Genomic DNA, 27,698 nt, shown 5'->3' on the forward strand with positions numbered 1-27,698 from the left:
TGTTCTATGCGCTGGCTGCTTGGACTTGCCAGGCCCGACACATAGAACAGGGCATGCTTTTTTCGGTGCGGCTGCTGGACTCCAGCCGCACCAAAAAAAGCATGCAGCAGCTACAGACATCTTGCTACAAGGTGGGGGGTGAGAAGCCCCAGGACATCTGCCCACCCACCTGCTGGCTGGCCGGGCCAACCAGGCTGGAAGAGGTGCATCCACTGGGAGAAGGAAGAAAGCATGCTCCGGGAGGGCAGGCAGGCAGGCGGATGTCCCGGGGTTGCTGTACATGCACACTGCATGTGTAGCAGCCACGGGACATCCGTCCGAGCTGAGCCAGGGCCACCACATGGTACGGAAAGCTAGGACAGCGACAAGGGCAAGTGAGTGACTGGGCAACTGGGTCGAGGGTGTGGCCAGCCAGGGGTCGCCACCCAAATCACCGCTACTGGTTTGCCCAAACCGGTGAGAACCAGTTGAATGCCATCTCTGCTCCGGAGCCCAGGGAGGCTGTTTTTGCTCTCCTGGAGGCTCGAGAAAAGCCTCCAGTCCTGGGAAAGGAAAAAACGCCCCCCACACACACACACCATGGTGCAGGAGGATGACTAGGCCATGCTCTCCCAGCAACCGGGCAGAGAACCATTTGCTATAATTTTTGAGGCCCACCCCTGTACAGGACAGAAAATGTTTCTAGTCTGACTAAAAGGGGAATTTCAATGCCCTTAAATTTGTGGGGGGGGGGGGGAGCTAAAGTATCAGCACTTTGCTACTGTGTGTATTTCCAGAGAATCATGGTGAAGACAAAGCAGTCGTTTAGATTAGGAGGTCTCCAACCTTGGTAACTTTAAGACTTGTGGACTTCAATTCCCACAATTCCTCAGCCAGCTTTGGGAATTGAAGTCCACAAGTCTTAACGTTGTCAAGGTTGGAGATCCCTGGTTTTTATTTTGACATAACTGTCAAGATCAAGTCTCAATCACAACAGAGCAAAACAGAGAGCTGGAAACAGTGCCAAATAGAACAAAACCCAACTGTAGCTGTTACAAGTAGTGGTTGTTATTTACAATTCCTGAATACCCTTTCTTGCATCATACATTTGTACCCATGTCTATTTACCATTTAGATCAGGAGCCATATACAGCCTTGCAGCTCCAACTCCTGAACAAGCTGCTGGATCCAGGCAGTGCAATTAGGTAAGCACCAAAACATCTGTTCTACTAAAATTCTTTAAAACGTCCCAATGCTTCAAAAAATGAGGCACAGTCTTCCAGCCCCCTTCCTCCATCAATCCAGCCTACCCCCCTGGTTTAAAGATCTGGGCAATCAAAAAGAAAAAGAGAGAGCTCCCAGACATAAAACAATAATTTTCTGCAGTGGATGGGGGACAGGGGCGTGAGGGAACAAAAAAAAAAAATCAAGATAATGTATTGCATTATCCTGGACTGAATGCAGATATGGTGTTCTAAAAATAGGGCCACTGAATTTGGAGAGGTATAGATTAATCATGACCAACTTAAGTCTATTAATTTCAGCAAATCTATCTGGCTATTATTAAATCTGGATCCAACCTGGTACTGGAGGTTAGTAATGCATTCACAGTGAAGCTACCAATTTCCCAGATAGCCCTATTCCAGAGAATGTGTTAATTTTGAGCTGCTTGTTCTTTTCTGATGGAAGAACAGAAAAATTGTGCACCAACCAACAATGAAGAAAGAAAAAAAAAAGACAAACATCAGCTATTGATGATTTACAATCCAGCAGGAATTGTTTGAAAGGGAAGATTCAACCAGGCACAGGAGAATCCCATAATGGTCACAGCAGCATTATGCTGATGGGTGTTATATATGTGAAAAGGAAAATTGATTCCTTTGTTTCTATTCCATGCCTCACAGTTAAGTTTGCCTTTTTTTTCTCCTTGTTCACAGGGACATCTCCTTCACTTTCCCTCTCACAGTCCTTCATCAATAATTCTCCTTTTGCTAAGATCATCAAAGACGATATTCTTATCCCACCTAACTTTTATGTTTAATCCAGTGATGGGATTCAATTTTTTTTACTACCGGTTCTGTGGGCGTGGCTTGGTGGGCGTGGCAGGGGAAGGATACTGTAAAATCTCCAGTCAGAAGTGGTATTTGCCGGTCCTGCGAACTACTCAAAATTTCCGCTACCGGTTCTCCAGAACTGGTCAGAACCTGCTGAATACCCACCTCTGGTGTAATCACTTAAAGTAGCTTGTGGATGACTCCATTTGGTAAAGAATCTGTCCCCATTCAGAAAATAAGCTTCTGACATCTTTACTCATGGGGATCTAGTTTCCTAAATCAGGCAAAGTAACCTAGGCAATAATCTACTGCCTAGCAACCAAGAATAAATACATGCCTTGCTACTTAGATACATGCTGTTAAGAGAATTCTGTATTATACTAACTGAGCATCAACAGTAGCAATAATTTTACAGGAGATTAAAATATTCTAGCACCCTGTTGTCTATTATGCATGCATCCAGGCCTAGTTGTAAAATAATTTTCCATCCCTGACCTCAGATAAGCCACAGCTATTCTGCTTCATTCAATCCTGAACAACTTGAGATAAAAGGATTTTAGGGTCAGATGATAGAGGAGACCTCTGCCTGAAATCCTTGAATATTACTGGCTTATCACAATATTATGGACCATTAAATGGTCACAACATCCAATCTCATATAAGGAACCTTCCTGCAATGGTATTTTACACAGAGATCAACTCTCCAAAAAGCAGTGGCTGCATGTCACTGATTATGTTATGTTGTTTATTTATATTCCAGCTTTACTGTTTTTTATAAATAACTCAAAGCAAAGAACATACTTATTATTCCTTCCACCTCCCATATTTCCCACAACAACAACCGTATGAGGTGGGCTGGAATGAGAGAGAGTGACTGGCCCAGCTGATGTTAGGCATAAGGTTGTATTTTCTCATCATTATGTATCAGAGTTTTCAAAAACACTGCCTAGCCAGGCTAGTTTCAACATCCATGTAATTGGTACCTTACAATGTTGTTTCTCAATCTCAGCAATTATGTGTTCAATTCAATCCCCAGAACTTCCCAACCAGCATAAGCTTCACACATTTTAAGTTGTGAAACAACATATTTCAGTACCATTGGATGAACAGATTGGAGGATAAAGAATATTATGTTTCCAATGGGTTTAATATTTAATATTTACACTAGGTTCTTATTTCTTCTCACCATATGTGCTGTCCAGACAGTTTAGAGTTAATAGGGCTTGGGATAGTTACTTAGGAATTGTGAGCTGTCCCCTTAAGGGAATGCATCATGGTAAATGTAGTTAAAGGTATCCTGGGAAATGTAGTCCATGTCACGTGACCACATCTGTAATCCTGATTGGTCACTATATTGACCCTTGTTGGGTTGGGGGAGGATCCCTCACTCTTGCCTGAAACCACCATTTCATACCATGCTTCAATCATCAGGGGGTTGAGACCTTTTTATATTTCTACACTACAAGACGGATATGCAAAGGATTGGACATTAAGAAAAACTTCCTCACAAATGTGAGTTATGAGGATACCTGATGTACCAATAAAAAAGACTTTGTTTTGGATATTTTATGGAGCTACTCTGTCTGCTTTATACCATCCAGAGAATAAAATGCAGAACACCATAGGAACATCAAGCTACATTGGGCACCATTCAGCACCTCAATTTTTTTTAGAATTTACATTGCTAAGAAAGCAAGTATAAAACAAGGTGGAAAGCAAGAACCCCCTTTGAAAGAAATGTAGCTTTCTTCATTCCAATTAAGCAAATACCAGCTGCTACATATTTGTTCTATAAAAGCAACAGAAACTGATGCCAAGCAAAGTGAAAAGCTTACCAGTAATATATTCTGATCAGTACTGAAGGCCACAGGAAGAAGGAGACCACAAATGCCAAAATAGGAATGGCCAAAGTGCCTCCCGCTATTACAAACATGTTTAACACATCAACATCCATCTTGCCTTCTTCACACTTCCGCTTTCTTCACCTGCATGGATAAAAGAAGTAGAAATATAAGTCTCAAAGTAGCCAAGCATCAAAAAGCTGAAGGCAAAGCTGTAGAACATAATGAAATTCAACATAGAGAAAAGTAAAGTCTTACACTTAGGCAAGAAAAACCAAAAGTACACATATAGACTGGGTGAAACCAGGCTTAATAGCAGTAACTGTGAGAAGGATCTTGGGAGTCTTAGTGGACAACCAATTAAATATTTAGCCAGCAGTATGTGGTGGCAGCCAAAAAAAGCCAATGCAATCCTAAACCCCAGAGTGATTCAATCAAGATCATATGAAGTACTAATTATACTCTATAAGAGTGGTCGCCAACCAGTGGGCCGGGGACCACTGGTGGTCCATGAGAAAATTTTGGTGGTCCACAGGGAAATGCCTCCCCCCAAGCAATTAATCCAGGCTGTGCGGGAACACAAGGCTTGCATAGCTTGCATTGCAAACAACACAACATAGAGAGGGGAGGGGGGAAAGGGAGGAGGAGGGGAACTTGTCCCTCACGCCCCACACACCTGGCCTGGCCACTGGGCTGCTTCTTTCCGCTTCTTTCTTATGCTTTTGGATGCACACAAGGAAAGCAGCAAAAGTCTTTCTTTCTCTCCCACAAACTTCGTCAGAAATGAGTCTTTGGTACTGCAAGGCATCCTGCTCCAAGAGGCTGCACCAGTGCAACAAGTCTCATAAAGACTCATTTCTGGTAGAGTTTGGGGGAGAGAAAGACTTCTGCTGCTTTCCTTGCATGAAGCCAATAGGGGACTAGAGGCTAAAACATATGAAGGTTACAGGAACTGGGCTTGGCTAGTCTAGTGAAGAGAAGGACGGGGAGACTTGATAGCAGTCTTCCAATATTTGAGGGGCTGCCACAGAGAGGAAAGGGTCAAGCTATTTGTCATGTCCCTGTCGGAATCTGATTCCGAGGGGGAGGCCAAGCAGCTGACAGGGAGTGGGAGTATAGCTCCGTTGGCTATGGAAGAAACTGGGGAAGGGCACAGTCCAGCTGAGCAGAGCAGGGGAGAGGTAGAGCAAGCCAAAGGGAATTCAGAGGAAGATCTAGGCCCACCCCCTCTTCATCCTAAGGAACACAGGGAGGAACGGAGAATGGAGCAACGTGAGTTGCGTGGCTTACAGGAGAGGAAGGGGCCCTGATTCCCTTCATTAGCTGCAGCTGGGAACACAGTGTTTAAAAAGAGAGTTTGTGCACAGCAACTTTTTGGAAATGAATTGTGTATTATCTTGTTTTGTCGAGGCTTATCTGGGTTCCTGGCATCTTCCCAATTGTGTGTGTTTTGTTGGCCTTTGAAGTCTGTAATTCCTTATCCTGCCCTGTCCAGTTAATTGCTGCAGCGTGGTTTGGGTGGATTTTTATGTACAGTTTTTATGTACAGTTTTATGTACTTTGTTTTTGGACTGAATTTCCTCCACTTAAAGACTGTTCTTAGGAGAGTTTTTTCTCCAGCTGAAGGTAACTGGAAATCGGGGGCAAACTTGGAGGTATTAAAGCAACTTTCTTACTTATATGACTGTGTTGCCTTTGTGCCCCGCCCCGGTCATCACACTATTTTCTAAGACACCCGAAGACCAAACAAGAAATAATGGATGGAAACTAATCAAGGAGAGCTTTAACCTAGAAATAAGAAGAAATTTTCTGACAGTGAGAACAATGAACAAATGGAACAGGTTGCTTTTGGAAATTGTGGGAGCTTCATCACTGGAGGCTTTCAAGAAGAGATTGGACTACCATTTGTCAGAAATGATATAGGGTCTCCTACTTGGGTGGGGGGATTGGACTATATGACCTACAAGGTCCCTTCCAACTCTGTTAATCTAATCTAAAAATAGATATTGTATAGGACCGTGATGGCGAAACCTATGGCACATGTGCCAGAGGTGGCATGCAAAGCCATTTGTGCGGGCATGTGAGCCCCAGCCATATGCACTGTACATGCGCGTGCCCCCCAGCTGATTTTCAGCCCATTTGATGCTGTTTTCACCCTCCCAGAAGCTCAAGGGAAGCCTCTGTGGCCTCAGGAGGCCGAAAAACGGGCCTTCTGGAAATACCAGAAGTGCCGAAACGGGCCTGTTTTCAGCCTCCAGAGGTTTCCCTTGAGCCTCCAGGAGGGCAAAAAGAGCCTCCACCAGGCTCCAGAGGCCCTCCGGAGGCTGAAAATGGGCACTTCCGGTATTTCCGGAAGGCCCGTTTTTCGGCTTTCCTTGAGCCTCCGGGAGGGCGAAAACACCTCAAACGAGCTGAAAATCAGCTGGGAGGCATGCACTGCAGTGCATGTAAGTGGGGGAGTTTGTCATGCGTATATGCAGGGGGTGGGGCGCATTGCATTGTGGGTGTCGGCACACGTGCATGCACACTATCACACGCATGTGCGTTTTCAGCACATCACAACAAAAAGGTTCACCATCACTGGTATAGGATCTCAGGCAACACTTCTGAGTTAATCTATCTGTTCTCTTTTTCAAATGTTCCAGGATAATAGCAGGGATGGGATTCTACCTGGTCGGACTTGTTCTATAGAACTGGTTATTATGATTCTGCGCAGTTCGGAGAACCTGCAAATCACACCACTGGCTGGCCCCGCCCCTCCCCTCCTCACCCACTCACTCTTTACCTGGCATGCGCGCCATCCAACTTGCCTGTGTTGTGCCTTCGCCTAATTTTTAGTAAGTTGCTATTTTTCCTTTTTTTCCCCCCGACCATCAGCTGTTCCAACTATCAGCTGTGCCAGGAGATTTAGATATATAGAAAGCAGGAAATCGTTGGTTTTCTTGCTTTCTACCTGATCTAAAAGTAGAGCTGAACCTTCCTTAGGACTGAAGCTTCTATTTTTCAGTGCAGACTCAGGTAACAGATTGCAGAAAGATAGATCGCTGAGTGAATCTGTCATTCTGTGATCAACTCAATCTGCCTGCCTGCTTTGCCTGATTTTGGGTAAAAGTTGCTCTTTTTTTATAAAAAAAAAAATATTTACATACATGGTGTGTTGTGAGTTAATTTTGTGAGTTTGCTTGCAAGCAAATTTTATGTGTCAGACTCAGGCAGCAGATTACAGAAAGAGAGATCTCTGAGTGAATCTGTGATTCTGCAAGCAACTCAATCTGCCTGCCTGCTTTGCTTGATTTTGGGTAAAAGTTGCTCTTTTTTAATAAAAAAAATCAATATTTACATAAATATTTACAATATTTACATACAAGACACGCCCAGCCAGTCACATGACCATCAAGCAACACCCAACCAGTCATGTGACCACCAAGCCACACCCACAAATTAGGCCACACCCACAGAACTGGCTGTTAAGAAATTTGAATCCCACCCCTGGATAGCAGTATTTTCCTTCAGTTGAATTTCAGGATCAAAGATAAAGATGACCAAGTAAAGGGGGGACATCTGCAGGGACATGTCTATAGGAGAGATACTATGACCAATGGGCACCCAATCACAAAATCAACCTGGACAGAGGATAATCTGACTATTGAAATCCAAAAATCACATTTCTCACTCCACTGATTCCACTTTGGAGGCAGGATTCAGCAGAATCCAATGCCCAGCTAATGAAGAGACTAGGAGACTACACCAAAAAAAAAATAGTTCTCTAAACCACCAAATAAAACATTAAATTATTCAAGAATTAGGCTTACTTATATTTGTTCAATTACTAATTTAAGAACATACAATAGTTGGCAAAATTATATTTCTGGTTTACATTTACACAATGAATTTCAATGCACAGCAAACTCCAAAAACTATTAATGCAATATTGATCACAGATCATTTGCAAAACACACTAATTTACTCTTTCAGACCACCATCTCTGAGTTATTAAATATGCTAAAGAAGCCTGTCTCTAATGTAAGATCTCATAATATACACCCATGAAGGTATATAGTATTTAAATAAAGGCCAAGTGCAACTTGATGAATTAAACCCAGCTATCCCATATAAACAGGTGTTCAATTAAAAGTGAATTGACAAACAGGTACTGTACACCGGAATCACTGATGTCACAAAAGAATGAACAGAAACAATGGGTTGGGGGGGGGGGGGGGGGGGTGGGGGGGGGGGGGTGGGGGGGGTTTTTTGGGTGGGGGGGTGGGGGGGGGGGGGGGGGGGGGGGGGGGGGGGGGGGGGGGTTTTTTTGGGGGGGGGGGGGGGGGGGGGGGGGGGGGGGGGGGGGGGTGGGTTTTGGGGGGTTGGGGGGGGGGTTGGGTTGGGGTTTTTTTTTTTTTTTTTTGGTTTTTTTTTTTTTTTTTTTTTTTTTTTTTTTTTTTTTTTTTTTTTTTTTTTTTTTTTTTTTTTTTTTTTTTTTTTTGGGGGGGGGGTTTTTCCTTTTTTTTTTGGGGGGTTGGGGGGGTTTTTGGGGGGGGGGGGGGGGGGGGGTTTTTTTTTTGGGTTTTTGTTTTTTTTGGGGTTGTTATTTTGTTTTATTTTTTTTTTTTTTTTTTTTTTGTGGGCACGAACAGCAGCTGGCACCGAACCAGTTCAGTGTTTGGCCCACCCGCCTGCCCAGGCTCTAGGCTGTCCTTTATTCCCTGCTTTTCCCTCTTTAGCTACTTTGCACAACACAGGTGAGGTTGAAAAAGCAGGAAACAAGAGGATTTTCAAACGCTGCGCACCGGAGCGCAGCACTTGTCAGCTGTCCAGGCAGCACAGCTGATGATTTCTTGCAAACGCTGCACACACGATTGTCCCCAGTTCGGAGAACTGGCAAATCGCTCCACTGGCTGGCCCGGCCTCTCCCCACCCACTCACTCCTTACCTGGCATGCGAGCCATCCAACTTGCCTGGTTTGGTAAGTTGCTATTTTTCCTTTTTTTTCCCCGACCATCAGCTGTTCTGCTCTGCCGGGAGATTTAGATTAGCTAGAAAGCAGGAAATCCTTGGATTTCTTGCTTTCTAGCTAACCTAAAAGCAGAGCTGAACCTTCTTTAGGATTGAAGCTTTTCAGTGCAGACTCAGGTTGCCGATTGCAAATAGATAGATCTCTAATTTAATCTGTGATTCTGTGAGCAACTCAATCTGCCTGCCTGCTTTGGAATAAAAGTTTTTTTAATTAAAAAAAATAATCAATATTTACATACAAGCCACGCCCACCCAGTCACATGACCACCAAGCTACACCCACAAATTAGGCCACACCCACAGAACCAGTTGTTAAGAAATTTGAATCCCACCCCTGTCCATATTTGTAAATTATGGAGGAGCTGTAAATCTCCAGTATAGTCTCTCTGGTAAAGAGATTTCAACTGAAAGGGAATTAAAAAGTATCACAAAGAGAGAAGGCATAATGCATCTGGCTGAAAGGAAACATGACTTCAAATGCATTTAGGACCCTAAGTGCATTTAGAATAATTCTAACAATGTAATTGCAGAAAGGACAACTAACCCACAATACACCCTTGTTGCCACTTTGATGTTTTTCTTTTAATAAAACTTCCCCTCACTCCTTCTAGGCTGAGAACAGGCATCATTTCCTGATTGCAGCCAACACAACACACTGCATTAGCCATTTCTTGCTCAGCGCTCAGGGTGTGTTACATATGCACACCCACCTGTATGTGTTCAGCAACCTGAAGTTTAATTATGTCAGTCCTGAAAATCCAGAGTGAACAGGCTGATTTGTGGTTTAGATTTAGATTTTTCGATTGTACAAACTGCGTGTAATTACATTTGGTGCTCAGGTATGAACAGATAAACCAGGACAAGAGTTACTGTATCAGGACGTTTTAACCTGGAGTACACTGACTCCTTGGAGATCCACGGAGAGATTTCAGGGGATGGTGAAATAAATTGGGCGGGGGTGGGGGAGAGATGTTATTTTCACTAATTGAAATTTGTGTTTAATGATGAACACTTATGACCTTTAGACTCCAAAACTGTTTTAATAAATAAATCTAACTTTTGCCGTATCGCCATCTTCACTTGATCAAACTTTGGACACTTAGTAACCGACTCATACTTATAAAGGTTGCAGTGTCTCAGGATGATATCATCTCTTTTTGCAACCTTCTGAGAAGCAGAGCCAATGGGGGAGCCAGATTCACTTAACAACCGTGTTGCTAACTTAACAGCTGCTGTGATTCACTTAAAAACTGTGACAAGAAACATTATAAAATGGGGCAAAATTCACTTAACAACTGTCTCACTTAGCAACAGTCATTTTGGGCTCCATTGTGGTCATAAATCAAGGACTACCTGCAGTGAAACATGCTTTTCATTGTTAAAAATTGTGATTTCTGCTGCCTCTATACTGCCTCATCCACTCTCCTGACTGTTTTGTCTTTCATATCAATAATATTAAGTCCAGGGAGTTATGTGGCAGGTACTATCTGTTTGAATTCTAAAATCCCAGAGCACTTTGGCTTCTTCATTTTCTATTACTTTGTCTATTTTATGCTATTATTGTGATGGTCACACAGTCCTTTTCCTTTCTTAAGGAAATTAATGCCTTTATTTTTCTCCAATTCTTTCTCTTCTATTCTCCTGTCTGCAGGTACTTGCCATGTCCATTATCCAGACTTTTTTGCATGTCTTTTTTATCAATAATTGTTCAGCCTGGGGTGTTATGTGACAGGTGGTGTAATTATGCACCATTAACCATTGAGACCACTATAACTATTTTATGCCATAATCTTTCAATTTCGATTTTCAGATCTTCATACTCTGTGATCTCCAATTCTTTGTCTACTCTTCTATTGTCTCCTGTATTGCCACGTCTATTATCCACACTTTCTTCTTTACAGCCACTGTTAAATCTGATGCGTTAATGAGCCAAGATTTTGTCAATTTGTATTCATGTTGGACAGGTTTTAGTGGAAAATTCAGTAAGAATATCCAACAATCATTTAATAGTATCGCTATTGCAGTATCACTACCTTCACTTGATCACACTTTGGGCACTTGGCAACTGACTCATATTTATGAGGTTCACAGTGTCCCAGGATCATATCATCACTTTTTGCCACCTTCTAATCTGGATCACCTTCTTCTGGATCAAATATTGCCAAAGTCAACAAGGACTGTGCCAGGTGTTAAGAGTTCCTGAGCATCTGTCAACCACTCAGCATCTGGGCAACAGGTCTTGGCAACAAGAACCTCTACCCCTGTAGGATTATTGGAAGAACAACAATCACAGCAAGACAAAAGTATACTGTGTTTTAAAATCACACCATTATGGCCAATTATGAATCAAAACTACCAAAGCAGGGATACTTAAAATGAATGCTTGAGTGTTGAAAAAGAATTTATCCAGACTCAAGTACCACTGATTATTAGCAAATCAAAGAAAATTCATTCCAGAAATAAAATATTCAGGCATACAGAAGTAGAATAAATTCACTAGAAAAATTGAAGGACCTTTGGAAATCATAAAGCAAAAAATAATAATAGTGGGTAAAATTAAATACTATGAAGCACAAATCATCCAATTTAAGCAAAACCAGCTATTTCAATAAGACAATTCTTAGATTTTCTTAGTTAGATCATAGAACTATCTCTTAGGCCTCACAATCCCTGGTTACTCTCAAATAAGGGTAGACCTTGTAGCTCAAAAACAAATTCATCATGTTTTCGAATATTCTGCTGGATTAAATAAAAAACCTACAAGGAAGAAATATAGCAACAGCCCCTCTTCCTCTGCTCCTCTAACTGCAGGGATATTCTAGATTATGCTCTCTCTAACCAGGGGTGGGATTCTACCAGTTCACACCTATTAGCTAGAACCAGTTGTTAACATTCTAAGCAGTTCGGAGAACCGGTTGTTAGAAGAAATTACTGGCCTAGTCCTGTAAGGAAGGCAGGAAGGAAACATTCTGGTGTTGCTTACAGAAACTGCCTCTCCGTTAACCCTTATTACATTCTTAGCAGGACTAGACTTCCTGTCTCAGGAATTTCTCTGGAGTTTTTTTTCTCTCCTTTGCTGGTACTTTGCTTGTGTGAAGTGACCATTCAAAGTTACAATGGCACTGAAAAAAGTGACTTATGACCATTTTTCACACTTACGACTGTTGCAGCATCCCCACAGTCATGAGAGGCCAGGCGAGGAGATGCGTGCCTCGATGTGCATGACATTGAGTTGGCCACGCCCACCAATAACATGACTGCCCAGCCAATAACAGTCTGACCACCAAGCCACGTCCACCCGGTCACATGACCACCAAACCACGCCCACCAACTAAGCCATGCCCACAGAACTGGTTGTTAAAAAATTTGAGTCCCACCCCTGTCTCTAACCCTAAACCATTAATTAGTAACCATTACTATTTTGCTACGGTTGAAGACATCTTACCACAGTAGGTACATCCAGCAATCTATGCAGAAATTGTATGTTTAAGCTACAAGTTTTACACTTTACACTATAATTACACTACTTCATTAGGTCTAATTTTTAGTACTTTATATGCCAGCTGCATGATTAGTTTCCACACTGGCTATTCACACTTTTGCAAATTATCTATAGGCGACACCAACACAGCACAGCTATAATCTTTGCACTGAGGGGAACAACTTTAAAAATAGAGACAAAGTGGAAAATAAAAGAGATCATTACACTGAATACTTTTCTAATCTCTTCTTCTTTAAACTTTTTTTAAATGTGTGTCTGTGTGTGTCTGACTATTAGTAGCAAGATAAAGTTTCCTCCCCACATTAATAGCTGTGTGAGGACTTTAAGAAAGGTCACCATCTCTGAATCCTACCACCTAGGCCATGCTGGGTTTTTGATATCAAATGCAAAGTAATATCAGGGCAGCAACACTGCAATATCTTTAAGAAGCTGCAATATCTTTAAGAAGCTGCAATATCTTTAAGAAGCTGCAATATCTTTAAGAAGCTGCAATATCTTTAAGAAGCAAGCTGGAACTGTTTCCAACTGCCAAGACTTCTGCAGATCTCAGCTTATCTCAACCAATCCGGGGAAGGCTACCATAAAAAGAGAAGTTAATGAGACACTTGGGACTTTGCAGACATTTCTCAATGGAACCTGATGTTCTGAGAATAACACAAGTTAGGTATTATAAGTCTTTCTGCCAATTGTGTCTGATACACAATACATACAGGTCCATTAACCTATTTGTAGATATGTTTTAAGTCTGTTAACAGAGTTAGGTGACTTTTTTTTCCCTTCCTTAAAGTAACAGCCTTCAAGAATGGATGCCCTCCAAGTAAGGTAAGGAGATGATGGAAGTTGTAATGAGAAGTCTTCCTTCTGAACTTGGTTTATTTGTGTCAGACATTTTATTACCCAAATAGGTAATATCATCAGTGCAATAGGGATGGTTCCCTACTTGAGTAAGGAAACGTCTGTAAGTGAACAACCAAGTCCAGAGAGCACCAAGGACTCCACAGTTCAACCCTGAACTCATACATTTTCTTCTATTGGAAGTTTTAATGCAGTATAGCTGTGTGACGCAGGAACGGGCTTTGAGGGGCTCTTTTCATAAAAATCTGCCCAGCAAGTTATTTGGTTTCACTGACACAGGGTTGGTAGACAATCCCTCCAGTCTGTCCATGACCTTTTATCGATTTTCTATTATACACTGCTCAAAAAATAAAGGGAACACTTAAACAACACAATGTAACTACAAGTCAATCACACTTCTGTGAAATCAAACTGTCCACTTAGGTAGCAACACTGATTGACAATCAATTTCACATGCTGTTGTGCAAATGGAATAGACAACAGGTGGAAAGCATAGGCAGGTAGCAAGACATCCCCAATAAAGGAGTGGTTCTGCAGGTGGTGACCACAGACCACTTCTCAGTTCCTATGCTTTCTGGCTGATGGTTTGGTCACTTTTGAATGCTGGCGGTGCTTTCACTCTAGTGGTAGCATGAGACGGAGTCTACAACCCACAACAAACTACAACAAACTCCATGAGGGTGGTATGAGGGCCCGACTTCCACAGGTGGGGGTTGTGCTTACAGCCCAACACCGTGCAGGACATTTGGCATTTGCCAGAGAACACCAAGTTTGGCAAATTCACCACTGGCGCCCTGTGCTCTTCATAGATGAAAGCAGGTTCACACTGAGCACATGTGACAGACTTCACAGGGTCTGGAGATGCCATGGAGAACGTTCTGCTGCCTACAACATCCTCCAGCATGACCGGTTTGGCAGTGGGTCAGTAATGGTGTGGGGTGGCATTTCTTTAGGGGGCCGCACAACCCTCCATGTGCTCACCAGAGGAAGCCTGACTGCCATTAGGTACCGAGATGAGATCCTCAGACCCCTTGTGAGACCATATGCTGGTGCGGTTGGCCCTGGGTTCCTCCTAATGCAAGACAATGCTGGACCTCATGTGGCTGGAGTGTGTCAGCAGTTCCTGCAAGACAAAGGCATTGATGCTATGGACTGGCCCACACATTCCCCAGACCTGAATTCAATTGAGCACACCTGGGACATCATGTCTTGCTCCATCCATCAATGCCATGTTGTACCACAGACTGTCCAGGAGTTGGGGGATGCTTTAGTCCAGGTGTGGGAGGAGATCCCTCAGGAGATCATCCGCCACCTCATCAGGAGCATGCCCAGGTGTTGTAGGGAGGTCATACAAGCAGGTGGAGGCCACACACACTACTGAGCCTCATTTTGACTTGTTTTAAGGACATTACATCAAAGTTGGATCAGCCTGTAGTGTTGTTTTCCACTTTAATTTTGAGTGTAACTCCAAATCCAGACCTCCATGGGTTGCTAAATTTGATTTCCATTGATAATTTTTGTGTGATTTTGTTGTCAGCACATTCAACTATGTAATGAACAAAGTATTTAATAAGAATATTTCATTTGAATCTAGGATGTCTTAATTTTGTGTTCCCTTTATTTTTTTTTTGAGCAGTGTAATTGATCTGCATCCGATTTTGTTTTCTCAAATCTTTAGCCAGTGTTGGCAACTTTAAGCATTAAGGCAGAGGCCTCGTCTGCTTACACGGTTGCGTGTTTAGAAGGAAAGCAGCGCCTGCTACCAGCCCCAGCCATACTTTAACGAGTGACGTTTATAGGGAATTAGGTTCCCTCACCCACCTATCCCTCACGCGACACGATCACTCCCTTAGCAGGGCGCGACACGTTGCGCGCCAGCCTCGGCATTTTTAACCCTTTAAGGCCCGAGGGATGAATCTGAAAAGGGCCTAAATCGATCCACAGCAGCGCCGCCAAATCCTGCTTCGCGATAGACCCGCTGCCAAACTCTGGAGACATGGCCGACGGGGCCATCCGGGAAAAAAATGCTCAGGGAACCGAGAATCGGGTCCCCCGAGGAACCTCCCCCGCCAAGGCCCGGCTTCCAAAGGAGGGTTGCCGGTGGCTACCGGGCCTCGGGGTCCTTTACTCCCCGGGTGAAAAACCCACACACCGCTAATCCGCCTAGACAGTGTCGCAGCCTCCGCTCCAGCACCCCTCACCGCCAAGCGCCTTCTCAGCCTCATCCATTTGCTTCCCTCCGTTTACTGCAGCGGCTGCTTGTGATTTCCTAAGCGTAGCCAAGCCATTCTCCCCGCTCCCTGTTTTGCATTGCGGAGACCTCCGTTAGAAAGGCTACCCGCCGTGCCCACCCTGCTCCGGCAATCTACCTGGGCGCTGCAGCGACTTCAGCCCCACGAATAACCTGCTCCCCGGCACCTTCTTCGGTTGGTCTTTTTCTGATTCGGCAGTGTGTTAAAGGCAAGGCTAGTGCGTAGTTTCCTCGCCCTCCGACGGAAAAGGCGAGTGGATTGGCTAAAGACGAGAGGGACGTGCTGTGGTAGCGCGTCGGGCATCAGCGCGATAGTTTAATTATGGCGACCTCAAAACCAATCCCCGCCTCTGTTCCTTTGTTAGAATATCATTCCCCAATAAATCCAGATGGGCTTGCCTTTGAGTCAAATTCAAGGGTAGCCTTAACCTGGCAGCTTTTAACGCGAGGGTCCATTGCCGGTCAGCTTGCTTATTTCGCATAAAGCAACTGAATTCAGTGGGGCTCCTTGAGAAGACCACCTTAAGATTTAGCATTGAACCTCAGTGCAGCTCTTCAACCATCTGCACGGAAACCCCTACGAGAACGGGACTGCAGCTTTAACATGCCCATTCCAGCTCCCGATTTTCATTACAATTATTCATGGTGACCCCTTTGCTTTATGTTGAAACCCTGTAGCAAGTATTTAAACTGTAATGCTTGTAGCCAAGATAAAAGCAAGGTAACAGACTAAATGGGTTTAAGACCAAAGAACCTTTAGAGCAGTCCAACCTTTCACCTTCCCTGGGCCACATTAGAAGATGAAAATTTGGTTTGGGCCGCACATATAATAAATTATTATAAAATAATTATATTATAAAATTATATAATAAATTATAAATTATTTTTATTATTTATTATTAATTAAAAATTATTTATTTTTTATTAATTTTCTGGCCAAATTTTGCGGGGTGGGGGGGAGGGGGGGAAGAAAGCTCGCCCGCCTCGCACCTACCTCTCCTCCTGCAAATGGCCCGGCTGGATGCGGCAGGACTGGAAGGCAAGGACCGGGAGGCTCGGTGCAGCAGCAGCGGCGGCGGCGGCAGAAGCGGCAGCGGCGGCAGCGGCGGCGGAGGCAGAAGCGGCGGCGGAGGGGGCAGAAGCGGCGGCGGGGGCAGAAGCAGCAAAGGCGGCGCCCGCCTTTTCTGTTGCTGCTTGGCGTGGCGCTCGCCTCGCCCCGCCTCGCGCCCGCCTCTCCTCCTCCTCCTCGCTGGCTCTTGCCAGAAGGTTGGGGTGGGCACTGGGCCGCATTATGAGGTGACCTGGGCCGCTTGCGGCCCAGCGGCCGCAGGTTGGACAAGCCTGCTTTAGAGGTTGTTTTTGCTGACATAATTGGTCCTAAAAAAACAAGTTTGGGAGGTGCCTGCTATATTTTGAGTATATGGTTTTTGCTATCTTATGAAAAACAAAACAGAAACTTTCCAACATTTCTTTAACTGGCTAAGGTTTGCTGAGAGAAAAATGAAAAGTAAAGTAATTACTGATAATGGGACTGAGTTTGTTAACAAAAGATTCCAAAATATGTTAAAATTGGCTGGTGTTGAGCATAAATGTTCTGCACCTTACAGACCACAACATAACTCGTTTGTAGAACGAAGAGGGCAAACATTACAAGCCATGGCTCACACTATGTTATCTGATTCAGGTTTACCTGAAACACTGTGGGGTGAAGCCATAATGTGTAGCAACCATGTTTTAAACAATGTAGTAAATGCAACAACTGGAGAATTGCCATTCACTTGTTGGCATGGCAGAAAACCAAATTTAAGTTATTTACACACATTTGGAGCTCCAGCATGGGTGCATATTCCCTCACAAGTAAGACTGAAAGGGCAACATAGAGCTAAGAAGTTATTTTTTGTGGGTTATGAGGCCAACCATAGATCATTTAGATTCTGAGATCAAGGCACAGCTCATGTTTATTGCAGTGCTAATTTTGCTAATGCAAAATTTCTTGAGCACGTTGGATGGGATAAACTGGAACAGGAATCCAGCAATGATATTATTATTGACACCCAAATAGTCCCTAAAGATGATATCAGTAAACAACAAATAGCCATTAAAGAGGAAGAACAGGAGGTAATAGAAGAACAGGAGCAGGTGGCACAGGAAAGTCCACCAGTAAGCCCTGTATTACCAAGAAGTTCAACCCGAGTAACACGACCACCTGATAGATATCAGGCTAGTGTTGTATGTCAAGTGAATACAGTTCCAAGTAATTATACTGAACTGAAAATGTATCCTGCTAAGGATCAGGCTGCTTGGCAGAAAGCAATGGATAAGGAACTGGAATCATTAAAAAGACTGGAGGTATACAAAAATGTTAAGTTATCACCAGGTAAACATGCCATAGGATATAAATGGATATATAAACTAAAGACAGGTGTAGATGGGACTGTTACCCATAAAGCCAGGTTAGTAGCACAAGGGTTCAATCAGACAACAAATGACTATGATGAGGTGTTTGCACCTAGTCTGAAGGCTACTACATTAAGGGCAGCATTAATGTGGGCAGCTAAGGAGAAATACATTGTAAATCATTTAGATGTAGAAACGGCATATGTGCATGCACCATTGCAACATGCTATATATTTAAAGAAACCTTTAGGTCTCAAAAATGATAATACTGATAAAACAACTGATTGCTGAAAATTGAAAAAGAGTCTTTATGGTTTGAAGCAATCAGGATATGAGTGGAACGAATGTATAGTTAAAGAATTAACTAAGATAGGCTTTGTAGCTGGCATGGCTGATCCGTGTTTGTTTAAAAAGGAAAGTAATGGTATGATTTCATTATTGTTATTATTTACTGATGACATAGCATTAATCACCAAAACTGAACAAGAAGCTATTGAGATAATTTCACTATTGGAAAAGAAATTTAAGATAAAACAGTTAGGAGAAATCAAACAATATCTTGGTTTAAAAATAGATAAAACTAGGGGAGGATACAAGATCTCACAGGAAGATAAAATTAACCAATTACTAAAAAGTTATAAAATGGAACTTTGTAGGCCGCTAAGACACCAATGAGCCAGGAGTTTAGCCATAGTGATGTACAAAGTCCTGGTTTTGATAAGAACATTTATCAGTCCTTGATTGGTAGTTTATCTTATCTCAGTAATTGGTCAAGGCCAGATATCACATACAGTGTTAATCAATTAGCGAGATTTAACACTGAGCCGACTGAAAGGCACTGGCAAGCTGCTAAACGTGTGTTAAGATATCTGAAACAGACAATGCATTATTCATTGTATTTGGAGCCAAAAGATGAATTGAATTTAACTGCATGTGTTGATGCAAGTTTTGCTACAGACATAAATACACGAAAATCTACATCGGGTACTGCTGTATTATTGGGAAAAGCATTGATTGGATGGAGATCTATTAGACAGAAACATCTAAGTTTGTCAACAATGGAGGCTGAATTCTCATGTTTGTCTTTACTATGTACAGATTTAGTTTTGTATAAACAATTATTAATTGATATGGGAATTGATGTAAAAGATCCTATTGTTGTTTACAAAGATAACCAATCAGCAATACAGATGGCTTCAAATATTGCTGTTAAAACAAGAACGAAACACACAGATTTAAGATATTTAAATGTGAGACAATGCGTGCAAAGTAAGATGATTAGGCTAGAATACTGTATGTCAAAAAACAATATAGCAGATCATTTTACAAAGGCCCAAGGCTCTATAAAGCATAAGGCGTGCTGTGAAAATTATGGACTTAGAATGTAAGGTTGTATATATTATCTTACCCAAAAGGGGAGAATGTTAGGAATATGAGTCACCTAACAGCTATTTGGGTTAGAAATATATAAATCAGGATAAACATTTTAGTACTATGTCTTTAAGAGATTGCAAAAACTGCAATTGGGTGTGGTTTTTCAAATGGCCATAAGATGGAGAACCTGGATTGTTTTAGTCTGAGTCTCAGAAGAGAGTGTGAGTGTATCTCTGTTTCCTTCTGTTGGAAAATATTGCCGTTGCTCCATTTCTTCTAATTGACTGATATTGCTGGATTTAATGTAAGTCTGATACTGAACTGTTTTTGACACTGGACTTTGATATTTGGATTATCCCTGGATTGAAAACTGACTGATTTACCTGTGAATGACTTTGGACTGCTTATTTTGGACTTTGCTTAAACCTTTCTGGAAGTAAAAACCTACATTTACTGTACAGTGTATCTGTGTACTGTGTGTGTATTATTCAACTACTTCTCTCAAATACATCTCCCTGTATGCGCTCATTCTCCTAACGGGGAATTACCTCAACAATACACATGATATCTCTTCTTCTTTGGAAGTGGGAGTTAAGTTTTGCTGTCTTAGGGTCTAAATCGGGTGTCAAACTCAAGGCCCACAAGCTGGATGAAATTGAGTTTGACACCCCTGATCTAAATGGTATTTAGCAAAAAGTGACAACTCAGAATTTTCTCTGATTGCTAAGGAATTCTGGGAGTTGAAGTCCATACCTAAAGTCTCTGCAACCAGACCCGTCTTACAAAATCAATGCTTTTCAGAAAGTTGACATAAAAGAGTTTTAACTGCAGTGGAGAAATTAAAAGAAAAATAGGGATATATTCTCCACAGGATACAAAATACATTCATATTTGGGTTCAAGTCACTCTCTTTTTCATACATTTCCTTCCTGATCTTAGTACTTTCTGTACATTTTTGTATGCACCAATTTGATCAAAATGAAGTGATGTGATACTGCACTTTTTGAGACCCTAGTCATTATCCAAGTATGTTCTATGACATCATGTTAAGCCGCTGCCTTTTATTAATCCTGGTGTAGGGTTCAGCATCTTGTACAAGCCTTGCAAAAGTGCACTTTAGTCTTAGATGACCTTTTTCAGTGGAAAGTACTATACCATCCAGTGCTTCTTGTGGTGATCTTAATACCACTAGATGGCAGCACGCCCTAGTAGTTGCCTATTTGGGCAGACCTTGAGTTTCAGTCCTGCCTTAGGCAGAATGTCCTTGAGCCAGCCACATTCTCTCAGCCTAGAAAGGAGGCAATGGAAAATCACTTCTGAAAAATCTTGCCAGGAAAGCTGCACGGACTTGTTCAGGCAGTCTCCATGAATTAGACTTGATTAAGACAAAAAAAAGTTATTCTTAACCCCAACATAGCAACCCTACTCCAAATCAGTTTTCCTTAAACTGGGGATCTTCTAGCTGTGTTGCACTGCAACAACAACAGCCAACCTGCCTATAAAGGATGAAAGTTATAACTCATATCAGAAGACTGTGTTTCTAGTTTAACAGATCCAATCCTTTAGTCAGCATTCCCTAACCTTTCCAAGCTGGCAGCCCGCCGAGGGGGGAGGAAGAAGGGATGGTTTTGGACGAGTGGGGCTGTGAGCATGCACATGCCAGCCCCCGCTCATGCAGCCCAGTTGTGAATAGCCCATGGCCTATGGCCCACAAGTTGGGGACACCTGTGAATCAACAACATCCTAGGCTTACTTTTGAGCAAATCACCAAATGGTTTGCTTGGTTATTATGCCTTAGCATATTGTGTGAATCCAATGTTGTTAACTTAGATTCCAGAAAGCTGTAGTTTAGTTAGCAAATCAAGATTATGCAACCCATAATTTAATGAGCTAGGTGCTGAATCATATAAACCCAGACACATCATTAAAAGCCAAAATCACAAGAATATGGCTGATTTTCTTTAGCCATGTCGTGTGCAAATTCATTGGAGAAGTCAATGATGCTAGGAACGGTTAGTGGATCAAGAAGAAGGGTCAAGCAAAGTTCTAGCTAGCTTGATACCATCAAAGCTGATACAAAGATGAACATCCAACAACTGAAAGAAGCTGTGCTTGACAGGGAAGTATGCAAATGACTTTCCTATAAAGTCACCAAGAGTCGGATCCAACTGAATGGTTAAAACTAAGTTTAATGTGCTATGTGAAGCCAGTTTTTGTGGCGTTCTTTGTGATTAATTATATGATATATGGATTGTATAATATACAAAGTGAAAAAGCAATAATAAGAACCAGTTAACACAATAAATAGCTATGAAGGAACAAAAAAGAATAATTTTAAGGATCTCATTAACAAAATGCATTGGTTTTGCTAATAGTTGCTATTAATTTGACATGCCCAATATAGGTAGTGTAGTCCTCAATTTATAATTGTAATGGAGCCTTCTCATTACGGTTGTAACTTGTGACAGTTGTAAAGCGGGTCATCACATGACTGACCCAATTTTACAACCTTTTTTTGAAATGGTTGTTAAGTAAACCCTGCAATTGTAAGCAAATACCATAGTAACAAGTGTACTTCATATTTGTTAAGCGAACCATTTGTTTGTTAGGGGACAGTTTTGTTGAAAACCAAAAGTAAATGCCAGTTTTGGGCAAAATTTTAAAATGCAGTCACATGACTGCAAGATGTTGCAAATAGCCCCAAATGTGGGCTGGTTGCTGAGCGACCAACATGTGATCACGTGACCATGAGAGGGGTTGGAACTTTGGAACTACATCATAAGTGCCCCTGGGGAGGTCTGCTGTAACTTCAAATAGTGACTAAGTGACTAGCTGTAATTTGAAGACTATCTGTAACCATTAAATTAGGTTGGCATAGTAGAACTTGGACCATCATAAGATTAAGATTAACCATCAAAAATAATTTGGTTTTAGAGGGGGGAAGGGAGAGCTTTGTAAAGAAATGAACATCAAATTTACTTTTGTTCCTATTTCTTTTACAGCTGAGAACATCTCCAAATCTCACTAGCTATTCCTCTGCTTCAGAACTTTAAATATTTGTGGTCCCTAAACTTTCTGATAATCCTGTTATTCCTATAAGGTATGGCCCACATATAAAAGCTGAGGGATTCCCTGAATCCATTCTGAATTAGAACAGCCAGCAGCTCCAGGTAACGCAGGCCAAGCCTGCGTAGATTTTCTTTAACGGAAGATAATTATTTCAGTCAGAGGTAAATCTGAAGCAACAATTCTCACAGTACATTTCTCTGAGTCCATTTCTAAAATTTTCCCTTCACTGTTTTTTTTTAAACAGCTGCCAACTTTTCTAACAATATCACTGAATACAAATAGATCCTGAGGCACTCCAGGTAGTGTAAAATGTTAGATACAGCTATCTAAGAAAAAGGCTTTGTAACTATTCATACTAACAATGAATCTCCCTCCCCTTTGGGAGAAAAAAGTTGAGAAGTCATTTATTCACAACTCCACAATACATGTTGACTTGTAAAACACTAATACAAATCAAATTAGCAACTAAATCCCTGTAATAATAATTAATAATATCTAAGGGCAAGATACGGATTAAAAATATTGTATGGAATGTAACACTTTCTATGTTCCACAATTATCATTTCAAATGCTTCTGAAAGCAGCTTTATTGCTTCTCTTCATTCAACTATTGCTTCTATTTTTTTTATGTCAGAAATAATACCCAGATTGCTTTTAGTCGTATTTTGCTTTTAGTACATTTTTGGAAAATCCTTCATGCCTTCATATATTGTATAGCTGCTTCTTGACTTTCCTACAACTAGTATAGAATTGTAAACCCCAATTACTGGTTTTAAAAACAAAGCCAACTATATTCCCTTACCGTTTTATAGGAAAATATTAAAAAATGGATCTGATTTTTAAAAGGGAAACCTGCTAGACTGAAAGCACAGGATGGTCATTCTTTCCACACTTCCCCTCAAGTCTGCATCTATTCTTCTTACATTCCCATGCTAGAGAACCAAATGGCTCTTCCCTTATCTGTAAACTCAGACTTCCTCTGGAGGATGAAAATAATTGCCAGGTGGTAACACAACTGCATCTCTTCTCCTTGGAAACTTTTTTTTTTATAACTTCCCTGTTTTGCTGTCAGTTCCCCATGTGGCCTTGAATTTCTCCTTTTCTCGGGATGTTAAGAGCAACACATAAATATCTCTAAAAAGGACAGGCAAAAGTATTTGTAAACTAGAGCCATGAGATATTAAGAATGTTTACTGGGAAAACAGGATCCGTTTAGCATCACTTCAGATTGGGTCATATCTTCTCTTCCCTCCAATCTTTATACTTTTTCAGATAAGCATCTGAACTACTAAAATTATAGAGGGTTACAAGGAAAACCAATAGGATTTAGGACTTCTAAACAGAAAGTGACTAAGAAGATACAGGACCCATGTATATAAAATTATGCATAGTATGGAAAATATGAAGAAAAAGAAGTATTTGTCCCTCATGTGCATACTGATTTAGGGCCATCTATTAAAAATAAAATGTGAGATGGCTAAAATGAAGCACTTCTGTATTCAGTGCTTAGTTAAACTGTATTTTGATACCATGAGAGTTGGTGATGGCTACTAATGTAGGTAATGTAGGTACGAACCAGACACATTCATGGAGAAGCCCATTTGCATTGGCTACTAAGTCCATAATTGATTGACAATTAATTAAAAATTATTTTTGATTCCTAGTGACTACATACACTTTCTCCATGACAATCTATCTTTAATCTGATTTGAGTCCATCCACCTTGTTGCTGGTTGTCCTTTCCCAGAGAACAGGGTCTCTTTCTATAATGTATTCAAAGTAGGCCAAGTAGCCTGGGCATTTGTGTTTCATGTGAGAACTGTTCTGCTTGAGAGTTTTGCATATGTACATTTTTGGCATGAATGGTGTGTGTGTGTGTGTACGCGCGCGCTTTTATTTGTACATTAGACAGCTAGGTGGTGACATGATAATTGCTGTCTGCGTTTCCATGATAACCCTTTTCCTCAATTTAATACGTGAGTGAAGTTCACTAACTAATACTTTTTGACTCATCTGTATTCTTTCCATTGTGGCAGTCTCCCAGTCTCAGTCTTTGGTTTTTGTTTTTGTATCACATAACAAATGCTTTAGTCATGATGTTGTGTCACAAGCGGCTGTATATGCATGCCCTGTCAACCAGGATAAGCTTCTTTATAATAAACAACATTCAGGAGGACTTATTTGTTTGTTTGTTCATTCGTTCATTCATTTATAATATTTAGTTTATTCAAAGAAAATTAAAATGCAAAACACTGAAATATATAAAAAGAAAAGAAAAAAACACAACAAACAAGACATTAAAAAGAAGTGTCTTTGAAAAAAAAAAGACTTAACACATATACACGTAGAAGCCTCTCTAGTTGAATGTTCTTTAATATAATACAACAATGTTAGTTTCCTACCCCCTGCAAAACAGGCCAAAAGAATTTTAAACTACCTATTAAAATACTTAATCAGTTTACAAATGGCTAGATTGTCATCTATATACTATATAAATAACAGTATAGTTAACAGGAAAAACAATAATAATAAACATATATAAAAGTAATAAAATCATTAGTAATAATAAAAGAGAGACAAGATTGAAATTCCCAAACCCTCTGTTAACAAACTCTTATTGAAATCAACTCATAGAAAATTTACCATGGCTTCAATCCCAGATCATCCCCAAAATTAACCCTAATTGGTCCCAGATCAAATATCCATGTTTTTTTTTTCTTAAGGCTATCTCTTATCAATTGCTGATTGATTAAATATAATAATTGGTCTCCAAAACCAATCTATCTTCTCCCCAAAAAGCCAGATTCACAATTAAATGTAATAAATTCATGCCCCACTCTCCTTCTAATCCCCTAAAAAGGACCTAATCTACCCCTTTCTACCCAGACAGTTCTCTACTATTATATAAAAACATAAGGATTAAACTTAAACTAAAAATAAAAACTAGACACAAGATAAAAGACATAAATAAAATACTATGAAAAACCAAACACTGCAACTTAATTAAAAGATGGGGAGGGCACAACAGGGTGAGGAAGGAAGAGGCGGGATCTCTTGCTAACCTATCAATCACCTCCACTGTGATGCTCCCCCATTGGAGCCCCACGCTAACTGGCAGGGCCAGGTCTTTAGGGAATATCAGGAGGGTTGGAACCAGCCTCACTCTTGGGAACAAGATGTTCCAAAGGGCAAGCACAATGACAGAAAAGGCTCCTCTCCTGGACCGCACCAGGTTCCCATTTCATGTCCAAACTTGCTTAGCTTTAGTGGCAAGAGACTCCAGGTGCATGTGACTGGCTCTCATAAATTATCTCCCACACCAGTAATAACGTCAAGACAAAGGGAAATAATCACACTAGTCCCATCCACCAGTCAAAGTTAAAACAATCTGTAGGTGTAGGAGCTTTAGAGCTAAGGGCCACACCAATCAGAAAAGGGAACAAGAGCCTAGCAACTGCTATTCAAGCAGGAAATATCATTATGACCTGAACAGCATAAAACATTGGCTTTGTTTTCACTTTCTAAAGCCTGATCTTCCCCTTCATTTTCCTCCCTTCCCTTTTTTGCTTGTATTACTTAGTCATGGCCTCCCCACCGTTACCACACCATGATATCATTATAGTGAATAAACTATATGTAAATATAAACTATATGTAACTGGACTTCTTTTCATTTTATCTCCTGCCTTTAATTTATTTTACCGATTGTAGGACTTCTTCCCCCTTTTCTGCACTGAGCACAATGTTGTGCATCTTGAAAGGGAATAGAATGGATAGGGATGCTGGTATGCATGAGTTCTTTTGGGAGAATACAATAGGAAGTCCTACAGACCAATTAAAAAAAAAACCTTGGTCTTCAATATTTTTTTTTAGTCTCATGAGCAAACTTGAATTTAAACTAGAAGGCATCAGATTCCTCTTTGAGAATGTTTCCTATATTATACTTGAATACATTTTGCAGATTTCATAGGGGAACTACAGCTCTGATTCCTTGATCTTTGTAAATTTCAGTTGACCTTTTGTTAGCAAGCTAGAGACAAAAAAAGGAGTTGCACATGTGGAAAAGTGGAAGTGGGTATGAAACTTAATAATAGAGAACATATACAAGATGACAAAGTCTTTGCTCACATGAAAGATGAATAATGGTTTAAATCTTATGTGGTCCCTGCCACTGAGAATGAACAATACTAGTTAAGAGTTTAAAATGTTCATTATTAAATTGAAGGGGGAATGTAGATCTCTCCAGACACTGTTGAATTAGTCCTACAGGCCAATGGTTACGTGGGATTCGGTAAATGGCAGCCCAGCCACTTCTACAAAGTTTCCAATTCTATCTCTTGAAAGGGATGAACGAACAGGATTACTCATGGCTTGATTCACCATAGCCTTGTCTAAAGGTTACATGTTGCTCACTGGGTGAATTATCCAATAGCAAAGGAGTGTGGCAGCATAAAAAGGGGGAGGAAAATAGAATCATAGAAGGACAGAGTTGGAAGGGACCTTTGAGGTCATTTAGTCCAACCCTCTGCTCAAACAGCCCTAACCCTATACAATTTGAGCCAAATGGTTGTCCAATCTCTTCTAAAAAGCCTCCAGTGACAAAGCAGCATTGATGAGGCCTTGGGATTTCATTAGCAGCAGATTCACTTTCCAGCAATGCCCAAGCGCAGGATGCGTCTGATCCCATTTAGTGCAACCCATGGAAGTCTAACTGGTCAAGATGGCACTCATGACCCCATGTGGAAATTTGCAACCAAAAGCATGAAGATCTAAAAGAGCTCTTCTTGGGCTCCCTTTCCTCTAAAAATCAGAAGCATTTTGTCCTGATATGAGACTGAAAATATGTCTGCTATTGTTACCTGTAGTCCAAGTTATGGGAGGATAACTTCCATTTCAGGTCATCCTCAGGGGCTGCCACAAAGAAGAGGGAGTCAAGCTATTTCCCAAAGCACCTGAGGGCAGGACAAGAAGCAATGGGTGGAAACTAATCAACGGAGAGAAGCAACTTAGAACTAAGGAGAAATTTCCTAACAGTTAGAACAATCAACCAGTGGAACAACTTGCCTCCAGAGATTGTGAATGCTCCAAAACTGGAAGTTTTAAAGAAAAGATTGGATAACCATTAGTCCGAAGTGGTGTAGGGTTTCCTGCCTAAGCAGGGGGTTGGACTAGAAGACCTCCAAGGTCCCTTTCAACTCTGTTTATTCTATTCTATTCTATTCATCCTCACAGGGCAGAAAGTTAAGTTCCTCAACTGAGGTTGACTTTAAACTGAAAACAGAGAAGTGAATGGAGTGTAAGTGAAGCTAAGAGGCTGTTGCTTAATTTGCATAGTGGTCACAAAGGGACATAGTTATAAATTCTA

The 27,698-nt window shown here is 41.3% G+C and overlaps 1 protein-coding gene across 3 annotated transcripts in view; it reads right to left on the bottom strand.

Moving 5' to 3' along the window:
- Window positions 1-15,778, bottom strand: part of ABHD6 (abhydrolase domain containing 6, acylglycerol lipase) — a 37,369-nt gene extending 21,591 nt beyond the window's left edge. Inside the window, exons 1-2 of one of the 3 annotated variants that reach the window (XM_026677824.2) lie at window positions 15,613-15,776; window positions 3,869-4,018 (exon numbers count right to left, since the gene is read on the bottom strand). In XM_026677824.2, the coding sequence (XP_026533609.1) occupies window positions 3,869-3,987 (119 nt within the window). In that variant the 5' untranslated portion in view covers window positions 3,988-4,018; window positions 15,613-15,776. Of the gene's footprint in view, window positions 1-3,868; window positions 4,019-15,594 lie in introns of all 3 variants that reach the window. The other 2 variants (XM_087954743.1, XM_087954744.1) reach the window with 2 other exon arrangements.
- Window positions 15,779-27,698: the final 11,920 nt, after the last annotated feature.

Source organism: Notechis scutatus, chromosome 2, assembly GCF_049901735.1.
Source record: "Notechis scutatus isolate UNSWTSFEM ecotype Mainland chromosome 2, rNotScu1.2, whole genome shotgun sequence".
NCBI classification, from domain to species: Eukaryota; Metazoa; Chordata; class Lepidosauria; order Squamata; family Elapidae; genus Notechis; species Notechis scutatus.